General features: G+C 38.0%; 1 protein-coding gene across 1 annotated transcript in view; it reads right to left on the bottom strand.

Moving 5' to 3' along the window:
* HSD17B12 (hydroxysteroid 17-beta dehydrogenase 12) overlaps positions 1 to 12,007 on the bottom strand; it is an 85,243-nt gene that overhangs the window by 39,764 nt on the left and 33,472 nt on the right. The window contains exon 3 of the mRNA XM_064657802.1: positions 7,609 to 7,684. Coding sequence (XP_064513872.1) covers positions 7,609 to 7,684 — 76 coding nt within the window. The remainder of the gene's footprint in view (positions 1 to 7,608; positions 7,685 to 12,007) is intronic.

Genomic DNA, 12,007 nt, shown 5'->3' with positions numbered 1-12,007 from the left:
CCGTCCTCGTGCCGTGGGGAGTCATGCTTTCCCAGAATAGCTCAGCTTTGCTCTTGTGTGGTTTTCCTCACCACAACCTCAAAATATCCACTGTGGCTGAAGCTGCACAGAGTTTGCTAGGACACAATCCCAAGTTGTTTCAGAGATAAGCACAATGTGAAGTGTGGGAAGGTTGCTATTGTGTGGCAGGTAGCACCTCAAACTCCTATTTCTTCTCTCCTCTTTCCCCAAAGTTACTTGCAACCCCCTTCAAGATGTTCTTTTGATACTCATTGAGGTACTGGTTTTTACACAGCATGAAGAGAGCTATTTTTAATTTACTAATTCATTTTAGTAAGGGCATATGGACTATTTCCCACAGTTCCTGTAACATTTCCTTTTCCTTGTCATTATTACTGCCTGACTGTGACAGTGTGTACACTTGTTATGTATACTAATGTAAACATTAATTTGCAGAAAGTGATGAAAAATACAAGTCTAAATTCTCCAGCCATACAATTATTAGAACAGTAATGATTAAGAAACCAAAAAAATTCACAACACATTTTTTTCAGATATAGGCTCAACTGAATGAATTTCAAAATGACCAGGAAAACTACTTCATAAGAAGAATTTATGAGTCACTTAGAGAGATTGAGAGGTGTCACACTATGAATTAACAAAAAAAATTGTGCCCTTACTCTCAAGTCAATTTTAAGACATTTAAGTCATGAATTATTCGAATCAAAACAAATTTTAAAGGTGAAATAAGTTTCTAGGCTAAATCAGCATTATTTTTTATGTCTCCAATTCAACATCCACAGTAAAATGTTTATTGTAGTTCAAAGACAGACAAGGCACAGTTTTCAGGGATCTCCAAAGTGCTACTGGTGAGGGAAAATACATTGTTAATTAGTCCACATCTAATGCCCAATCTAGTATAGTACCCAGCTCAGCACTGGAAGTGTGGCACATGCTTAAGGAGTTACACAGCAGGCCTACTTTTATCCACTAGTTACACCATTTTGAAAATTGTTTATTTTTCACAGTCAAGGATTTATTTTTTTTAAGAATTTTTTGTGCATAACAAATCAACTGAGTTTCCTTTCTCTATGAAAAGCTACTAACTAGCATTATTTCCCTCACCAACACATGTTCCTGAAAAAACATAAAAGCGATTATCACCATCTCCTCAGCAGAGAAGTCTATCAGGGATTTTTACAGCTTTGACAGATAAAAACGACTTGATGTATTGAAACTTAACCTGCTAAAAAAGTGACATGAGACTAAAATACAGAAGTTCATAGAAGGAAGTTGCAGAAGGAGGACAGCACTGTTTCCATCATCCAGTCCTTTCCTGTGCCAGAGAGAGACTATTCCCTGCAGAGCCACTTAAAAGGCCTAATTTTAAGTCTCTTGGCAATAGAGCTTCTGCCCATTGCCTTAAAACAGATTTGCAAAACAGACTTTCACCCAATCCAATGTAAAAACAATCTAATACTTATTTTTTCATGTAATATTCTGCTTATTTTACACTGTAAATGACAAACAATATATTGCCACTTTAACGTTAACAGAAGGTGTTTAACGGCCCAGAGACTAGCACAAGGGCTCTTGTTTTTGGCATCCATAAAACCTGTGTAACAAACACATTGCTAGCAGAGATAGGCATTTAGTTTCTGTATCACAGAAAATGCAAACTATTCCCCCACCCAAGTACTGCCAGGCAGAGGCAGCACTGACCCTGAACATTTTCAGAGATGACAATTCCTGGTTGTTCAAAGTGTGGGTTTCAAAAGTGCCAAGTGAGTCGTGTGCCCATTGATCCAATTACCTAACATGTAAAACATTAAGACTCAAGATACCAGCAGGTCACAGAGTTAGTCCTGAACCTACAGGTACAATATACAGAGTATGTGAGGTGTGGAAAAAGCTACTTCTGCTGTAGTTTACATTCAGAAAAGGAAACCCAAAGCACCTAATTCGCATTTAAATAACCTTTACACATTTCTTTTCCTGGACTTTAGGGATCTACAAAGTATGAATAAATACTGCATAGAAACACTCTGGCAGTGATGTTCACAGCAAGTACCTTCTTTCTGGAAGAGGCTAACTCAGTCTTGCCAGGTATGAAAAACTATCGTCTGCTAGAACTTGCCAGCTTACTTTATGTGGAACCCGTGACACCAACTGCTGAGCTTCCTTAAACTTGTTTTCATCCTTAAAACCAACTATGATAAGTGGTCTGTTATTCCATATGCTGACAGTCAATATGTAAACGAAGTCCTTTTGCAAGGATGCCACTAGTCATATGCAGAACATTTCATTTGTGGCTTGTCCTACCATGCTGCTGCCTCAAAATTCTCCTAAGAGATAAAGTAGTTCAAGAACTGCATCCTGTAGCTTGCAAGACATCTATCAAGTGTTTCTCTCTAAGCATTCTGCTCAATTTCTGTAAACTAATCCAGGCAAAATTTCACTGAGAAAATTCAGGAGAAGATGATAAAAAAGGACTAAGGAGGAAAAAAACCCAACCAAAACCTCAGAAGCAGAATTCTTCTTAAAGAAAAAAATAAATTAAAAATAATCTTCCTTTCCAGTTGCTCTTTTACATCAGGGCTCATCTATTTAAATTATTGACAAATTAATAGAAATTAATCAGTCTTGAATCCTCTGTCAGTTCTCTACAGTGTCTGTCAACTGCTCCTTTAGTAACTGGCTCACAAAAGGCAAAACCAGGAGAACTTTCTTCACGTCATCCAAGGGAAAGTTTCTTCAGAGATGAAATCCAAGAGCTCATTTTGAATGAAAGATCCTTATTCTACAACTTTATGTGAAAGGTGATTTCAGTGCATCAAAACATGTCCAAAATATTTGAAGCCATTTTGTCAAGTTCAAGAAATATATGGGGATTTCAACTCTGTCAAGCTTAACCTGACTCAGATGATAGAAGGCTGCAAACACATTAATTTACCTTGAAATAGATCACAAAAGGTCAAAATAACTGCCAGATTCAGTTATTCAAGTCTTCAAGTTAAGCTCAAGCAAGTGAACCTTGTCATTTCTGTGCAAGAAAAGTAAGAAGATGATGTCCCCTTCCTCACAGAGTTTGTCTGCATTTCATCCTCCTCTATCAAACGCAAATATTCTTACCTGCCAACTCCAAAATGTGAGGAGGATTTACTGAGGCACAGCAGGGAGGAAATGCAAGCGACAGGGCAGAGATTAAAGAGCAAAGTGCTCCAGGGTAGGTGCAGCTGAGCATCTGCAGGGGTCAGATTTGTCATGGGGGGCATTGCCCATTTGCTGCAGTAGGTCACAGCAAGGGCTGAGACACAAGCATAGCAGTCAGCATCAGGTCTGCTTCAGAATGCTGCCAACTACCTTGTTACCAAGAAAGCAGAAGAAACTTGTAAACCCCACCTGCCTAGAAAACGGTAAAAGAACATTTCTGGTTTTGGCACCACATCACATTCTTGTACTCAAAAATCATGCCAGATTAGTAAGAAGACAAGAGAGCACAAGTATAAGCACGACAGCTATCAGTTTACAATCTACCCAAAATCTCAGGGTTCAAGATGAAAATACCAGGACCAAGCAATTTCAGGTACACTACACACTGAGCTCAGCAAACATATTGGAAGGAAACCGTCAGCCACACAGATTTTAATTGCAAAAACCTGTATTTTCTTATAGAAAGGCACGTAGCAGAATCAAAGTTTTGGACACTAGGTTCTCAAACAGTATGAAAGGTTTAAAAGACAATGTGTTCCAAATAAATGGTTGTTTGTGAGAATATATTGGAAAACTGATTTTTCTCAATTCAAAGAATTTATTTGACCTAATTTTATTACCTCAGTGTATGTAATACTAAACCACCAACTTTAAAGCAGAAAATGACAAATTCCTTTTTTAAAAAAGTTTTCAATTATATAGTAAATGATGACAAACTCAAAATCTCCCATGTTGCTTTTATATGCACTCACCTACAAGTAGACACTTAGACTTGCAAGTAGGAACACTACTAAGCTACAACTTTTTTCCTGGCTCTCACAGTTAATGCACAGCTCCACAACCTGTCCTGTGAAGCCACTAGCTAACAATGTACAGAAATACCAAATTCTTTTGACAATTTCCCTATAGACATATTTTCTTTGAAGTGTTTTCCCTATTTGTCTGGTTTGCACTACATTCTACATATTGCAGCAAAGTAGTTCTCAAGTCTGCTCAGAACAAACCTATCAGCAGCACTGCGGTAACTGAAGCTTTTCTGCCTGCAAATTCACTCTTCTGGCACAGAGCACCTGAGATGTCTTGGATCATACCCATTAAATACAGCAAATCAAGGAACAGCCTTGTTATGTGGCAATAACAATTGTCTCCATTCACAGAGAAGTTTTCTTTCTGATCCTCCCTGAATCTTTGGTAGTGTTAAACGATGTACTACAACAGACACTTTAAAAAGGTTCTGAAACAGTGAAGTGGCATGAACTAAACTAGATCAAGCATTTTGCATAATCTGTGTTTGTGCATGACAACTTGATTAAAAGATCAAATATGCTTCCATAAAACTTAGATAATTCCACACAATGGTGGGTCCATGATGACTGAAGAGGAAATTCAAATTTGTTTCTTCAATCTGTGTCCTATATCTGTTTCTTAGGGAACAGAAAGCTGAAAACATGCTTGAAGACACATTGAAAAGACTTCTGAAGTCTTTAACTACTTGTAATTAACCCATTAATTTTTGTTGCTCAAACTGAGCTGCAAGGTCAGAACATCTGCCGTTTCTGTAACATCAGTTCAGCCAGTTTAATGTGCATATGCACATAAAAAAATCAGATCCAGGTCAGCTGGCATTTAACATGCAGAAAGATATATGACTACTTCCCTTATGATGGTGGTTATGCAACTTTCATTTTGTACATAGGTATCACTCCTAATAGAAGTATACCCTAAGAGCAGAAGAAAAGTCTTCTTAAATAGAACGAACACACCTGATCCTCAAAAGCCCTCTCATTATTTGTGGCAGAGTGCATCTATCCATTCACTAGGATAAGCAAGACTGATCAGTCAAAACAAGAAGGAAACAGAAAACAGGCACAGAATCACACAATTCAAAGAACTGGAATTAGTTAAACAGCTATTCTTCCTTAAAGTGATTAAAACTCATTACTCAAGAGGAGAAAGCCCATGTCAATTTGAAGAACAATTGTGGGACCACCATAAAGAAGTTTAAAGCTACCTTAGGAGCCTGCAAGGGAACCACTCCAGTAGTTACAGTCTTCGCACTAAAAACGTCACTCACCTTATATATGACAACATCTGAACAGACCACAGAGACCACGAGACAAGAAAATTCTGTCCAGCTAAAACCTAGAAGGATCTGAAAGTGCGACTCAGGCTTGCTTGATTATGCAGACTATCCTAATCCTTCAGCATATTCCACAGTGAACAAGGAATACTTTTCAGTAGCTCAGTGTTGTCAAAAGAAGTGTTCTGAAAATCCAACATGAGTCATCTCATTTCAGAATGGTTTAGGAAAGGAAGCAGAAAAATGTTTGGGTGAGGCCTAACAGTAATTATGTATTACTGGCTGCTTCACACAGGTACATGTACCTATTTTTTTAATCTGAAAAACTCCCCCAGCAGCTCTCATGTAAGTGACAAAAGCTCAAAGCAGTAGATTTATCTGTCTTGTCAGCATATGCTTAACTCCCAGGGAGTTAAGACATTTCCAAACTGTTACAGAAAGGGTTATGACCTCTTTCAGAAAGCTCGTCACTTCATGCATACGTGTTTGATTCCAGAGCAAGATATTTGTAGAAACTTCTATCAATTATAGCTTTACTTAGCAAAACAACTTTATATAGCACTGTAAGAAACATGACTGCACATGCCCACATATGCAGCAAACTACCATCCAGCTACAGCAGTGAAACACCAAAAAGACCACCTTGTTGTAGCTTCTTCATGTATTTGCAGTAAGCATCAGTATTTATATAGGTTACCTGAGCAGTGACACCTATACTGGTGCATTTACCCTGTGACTGTATTGACTAGAGCATCACAGATAGGTCCAGACACTGCAGCAACATCCTTAAATTCAGGATACTAATGAACAATACCAATTACTTCCAAATCAGCAGAAGATCGAACTTGATGACAACTTCACTCTAAGAACGAATGCTTTCTAAAACCTAAACATACAGGTAAAAAGAATTTTCTGACTAGAAAACAGTTTCATATGCCATCTTACATTGGACACTAAAAAAAATCAGAGACAGTGGCATTTATATCAACAGAACTGTATGCCCTGACTTTCAGTGAACTAGCACAACAGCTACCGTTAGGCAAGCTGAAGTACTCGAGTTTTTCAGTCACCTTTACATTTACTCAGCATCCCCTTACAACTTACCACAGGACTGTGTGTTGAGACTTGACTTACTAAATTATGATTTACAGTAAAGCACTAAAAAATTCACTGGAAGTTTTAACAAATTTAAGCCAAAATGATACATTTATGACCTTGGAAAGAGAGCAGTTTTTAACAGGTATCTGCATTATGTACACAAACCATTTTAGGAAAGCCTAAGCAAGACAAGGGAGAGTAACACAGAAGCATAATCTTAAAGGTTTCTTTACCCAACATCATTATGCTGAGAAACCTACTTTATAGTACACAACTCCCACTCCTGCTTATCAAAACCTTTTCACATGGCTACATTTCTCACTTTATCTGACATACTCTGCACAAACTAATAACCTTGCATGAAATATGCCTTAATAAAAGATATATAGATTAGAAGAGGAATGCTTGTGTGTTAGATTAGACTTTGCTCTGATTGGAAAATCATTTGTCAGCATGAGACTTGAGGAAGCTTTCTCCTAACTGATCCTGTACAAATATCCATTTTACATTTGTGATTGGAATACTCAAGTTGCTCCCTTATTTTTGCATTACAGCCATTTACTACACACTTACTGAAGAAACAATCCCTGAAGAAACAGGTTCTTAAACACATTAACTCATTCCCTATATTCTTATGACTATGAACAATCATCACCTCAAAAGAGCTTACAGCTCTCTAATCTAATCTTCGAGTAGTTTATTCAAACAAAACAAAAGAGAGGGAGGAGTGGGAAGCTACTCACAATAAATTTGTATACTTGATAAGACAGCAAGTAACATAAGGAACATGTTTTCATCAATTTTTGAGTTACCAAGAAACCACCCTTATGGCTGAAGCCCAAACTTGCTTCAAGTTGAGGGAATATTCAGTTGACATAATGGCTACATGTATCTTGTTTATTATGATTTTAGACAACTACTATGTGGACAGGTAATATTTTGGTTTGGCCTAGTAAGCTGTTATTATGGAAGACTAACAGTTTTAGGAGTACTTATTCCAGAATTGAGCCCTATTGTTCTCAGAAGTTAAGTATGAACACCTATAAAATTAATCTGCAAGGCTTTTACCACTTTTATCTGTAATATTTGCACTGTGCACAAGAGCAAACCTTTTTCAAAATCAGAGCTGTATATATATAAGCATGTATGAAATTCACATGCAATTGCATTTATTTATAAGCATGTCTGTAAAGTTTAAGGAGAAGTTTTCAACTCACTTATTTCATTAGAAACCTGGTCCAGTTTTTCTTTCGACCGACTGATTAGAACCACCTTCATTCCACGTTTTGCTAACTGCAACAAAACAAAACAAGAGTCATTAGAATAGTCATAAATCACTTCCAAGTTAGTATCCTAATTTAAGGAATTGCAAAATTCATCAAACATCACAGCAATATATGACCAGCAAGTCTGAAAAAATACATTTTAAAAGAGACATGAAGGGGAAAACCAGGACGAATACTTCCATGCTATTTCTCACTCAATTCCCTTCACACCAAATTTATTATCTTCTCAGTCATCTAATACAGGTGGATAGGCACATTTATGAAATAGAAAACCAACTGCAGATATTTCACAGAACTTTTACAACACCTCTGCAAGTCAGAGCAAAGACATTATTATCATAATGGAGTTTAACATGCCAAGTTAAGATATCCATGGTCACCTGAACACCTGTGTTGCAACTCAATACTTCCTTCCTTCAGTAAGACTCCACTCTTACTTTGTACTAATCATAGGTATAAAGGTTAAATTACTCCTGCAGCTCTTTTAGGGAAGCTATTTGTGGAACTTAAGCTGTGGCCAGAGTGTACCCTGGTCATCAAATCAGACCTACTGACACAAGTTTAAAAATGGGATCTAACAAATCAATTGAAAAGTGTCTCCAGAAATACAGTTACATATCTGAATTACTCTGCAATGAAAACAAGGTGACCACTGTAAGTCCCCGTTCCAGTGAAAAGTAGAAAAAAATGTATCCAGAGTCCATAGTGATCTTCCTTTCAGACACATATAAAGACCAGGTGTGTTCTCACTGCTCCAATAAAACTCCTTCACTGCCTTAGGAAGCAGTTGAGAATGGCTCTCCAATGGAAGGCAAAACAAAAAAACCCAAACAAATTAAAAAAACAAACAAAGAAAGAAAACCAAACAAAATCCAAAACAAAATGAAAAAAACAACCAAACAAAGAAAACACCCAATCAACAACAACAAAAAAATATCACACAAGGACCCAGAAACCTCACAACATCACAGCATAGGACAGCAACAGCCTGAAGTGACTTAATCTCCTCTACCTTTCTAGCAGAAGTATCCCAAGCAGTAGCGATTCTTCCAGAGAGATGTATGAGAAAGTTCATCAGTGATCTCCATACTTCACTTTGACGTGTGACTTCTAAGCAGTAGAAATCCCATACTACATCTCGTGAACATAGAGTGAGGTGTGGTGAAACCAAAGATACAACAGGAACCACTAACAAACAGTTGCCAAGTTCAGTCTTACTGGTAACTTAAAAGCTTTCTGTCGAGGAAATGATATGGTGTTACAAGGATGACTGTCTAAAATGGATGAATGCATCCACCTGCAGGTAAACATCTGCCTCACTGGAACAAATTTTTCATAAAGCCAACAGTAGGCTTGGAAGGCACTGGGGAGAAGGGCATAACAGTACTCTCATTCCACAGGATCAAGGCAGTGATGGCCTTGATTACTTAATCTGTGAGGACAATCTGACAGTAATCTACTCAGAATCCAAAATAACTGTGGTCCCATAAGGCTGAAAAGCCCCAGAGATCTTCCTCATGGCTGCAAGCTCCAGACTGCTGACACACAGTTTGTTCTTTGAGCAGTCATGACCTCTGGGCTCTCAGATTGCTTTAGTAGCTACTTCAGCTTTATGGAAAAGTATCCAGCTGTACTTATCTCAAAAGCCAAGGAAGTAAAGTGATACCGATCCACATTCAGAGAACTTCCACCACAAGAGAAAGCTTGAGAGAAACCACTGCCATGTTCACACTAAAGGGATGCACTCTGAGAAGTACATCTGAAATCTGGAAATGGAAACCCATTTGCAAGTGGAGTTCTAAGTACAGAGCACATAAAACGGCCAAGGTAAGACCCTGTAACTAGCAACAAATACCACTATGAAAAGTAATCAAACTTGGAAAAGATACAGCACTCAACAGCAAGTTCAGTTAAAGAGTTTGATGCAACCAGATCAGTTTCTGTTGAGCACTTTGACTTCACTGGTAGAGACCTAACTGGTTGAAAGGAAACACAATTATCCAAAGAGCGATAATGATCCCTGAGATTTCAGTTATTAATTACATTTTTATATAAGAATCAAGGAAGACCCACTTGCTTTGTAGATAATCTGCCAGTATATTTGTTTCTTTGGCCAATGTCCTTAGGGTGCTAAAAAAGCTGAATGAGAAGATCTTAAAACTAAACATAAAAACTCACGCAGAGCAGCAAATGTTGGGAAGATACTCCTGTAGCCTAAGGATTGATGCAAGCAAGAGTCACCATTCTAATGGAGCCAGTGAACGTAGGTGTTTGAATTCCCTTAATACCATCTTAGTGACTACCACATTGCCACTTTGGTAGCAAAACATAGCTGCTGCTAAAGCCCTTTCTCTCCAGGGTGGAAAAGAATGACATTAACAGCCCACCAAAGCAAAGTTAAAGCTCTTGTTAGAGTAGGCATAGCAAGACAATCTAAAAATGTGATACTAAACAGATGTGCACAGTAGAATACTACGGAGTGCAATGGGATCACAACCTCTAGTTTATCACTAGCATACATCTAAGATTAATTTTAACTAATGACTTTCAAAAGCAAACAGCAGACAATGATAAGAGTGGCAACAAATAGTGACTTCTGACCATATCCTTATAAAACGAAACCTTTCACGAAGGGGTGGTCTGGTGATAAGGACATCAGTGCTGAGAAAAGAATAAAGATCTTAATACTGCAAGATTGTAAAAACAATTCTTTGCTTGGAAAAGGAAAGTAACCTACAGAGCAGAGTATAACCCAAGAATCCACAAACTCATAATGCTCTTCCATCACTTTCTGGTGAGACCATATCAAACTTTCAAAGAGGCAATTCTCCATGCACAGTTACAATTCTCACAAATTCTCAAAAATTCCTCCAAGGAGAAGGAAGCTGTCTGCATGATTATAATCACAGCCATCAGGGCCCAAGCACCTATATGCCAGTGGCATTTATAGTAACCAGAAGGGAATTTCCAGTAGAAAGTCAAGACTCTGCTGGCAGTCTTCTGAAGATATCTCTAGAGTTAAAGACTGAGAAGTCTTTTCAGGTATTCCACATTTCATCCTGCATCCACACCTAACTTCATCAAGTATTTTTCATCCATCTAAGCTGTCAAAGAACAGATTTGTGTTTTATACTAAATAAGTAACAATATACTACATAAGTAACAATAGTAAATACAACTCATGAAAAGTGTGTTTCATTCTATAGCTCAAGAATGAGTATTTGCATCCACTGTTTCCCATCAGTATCTCATGCTTGTGATAGCTTTCCTAATAGGGCTTTGAATGCAGGGAGCTTTCCTAATAGGGCTTTGAATGCAGGGGTCTGCCAGCAGCACATGTTATGTTCAAAAGCAGCCTAGTTCTTAGAGACATCAGGAGAACATAAGCAAGCTGTAATTTTATTCACGTGGTAACTTAACACACAGATCTTGAAATTAATCTCCCATGATGTTAAGGGGTGTCTCCCACACCAGAGGGCTTCCTCCTGACAGTGCTATGCTATGGGCACAGTGACCTCCTCCCAGTTCCTCTAGGCAGTTAAATTTAAGTGTTGCATCATTTGCTTCAGTGCCATGTAACTGGAATATTTGGCGAGTATGAGCTGTCAGCAATATGCCAGTATCAGGTGCTAATGGGACCAGGCTTAACTCCTTTTGCAGCCAGCTCCCCTTTCACCCAGCAGGATGAGGTACTACTTTCTGCAAAGTAAGGAATTTGAGGGCTGGGGATGCAGGTGGCAGGGCACATAGGAATGATGGGAAATCTAAAGGGCAAGGACTACCCATGAAGAGGAATGCAACTTTCCCTGTGGGCCTCTCAAAACAAAAACAAAAAAAACACAAAAAAACCAAAACAAAACAAAAAATAAAAACAAAAAATCAAGAAAAAGAGAATGTCTCACAGCTGATCTCACACAAAGTCATGCTGGTATTTCAGAGAACACAAAAATGAGTACAGACAGGCTTACTTCGGTACTAATACTGAGTTGAAAGTTATTTTTGCTATAAATTGTTGTAGTCAGCACTATCTGTCATGATGTTCTCTGGGCTTATAGGCTAAATTGCCCTATACTAACAGGCACTTTCTGTCTTAAGCAATACAGTCCAGTGCCATATTTGGAGCCCACATATCCATCAAGATCAAAAGTACAGTAAAAGAGATAAAGGTAAAACCCAGCTTCAGAGACTTCATGAATTAGGGGAAATAATTGGAACATACTGCTGGCAGCTAGAAATGCCATTTAGTCAGTACCCATACATACCAAGGGTTGCAAAGGTTAATTATTTTAACAACTAAAAAAGTTAAAAATAAAAACTTAAGGGCAAGGTA

The sequence above is a fragment of the Pseudopipra pipra genome, chromosome 6 (genome assembly GCF_036250125.1).
Source record: "Pseudopipra pipra isolate bDixPip1 chromosome 6, bDixPip1.hap1, whole genome shotgun sequence".
NCBI lineage: Eukaryota > Metazoa > Chordata > Aves > Passeriformes > Pipridae > Pseudopipra > Pseudopipra pipra.
Note: the sequence above shows the minus strand (reverse complement) of the source record. Positions and strands in the feature narration are given on the sequence as shown.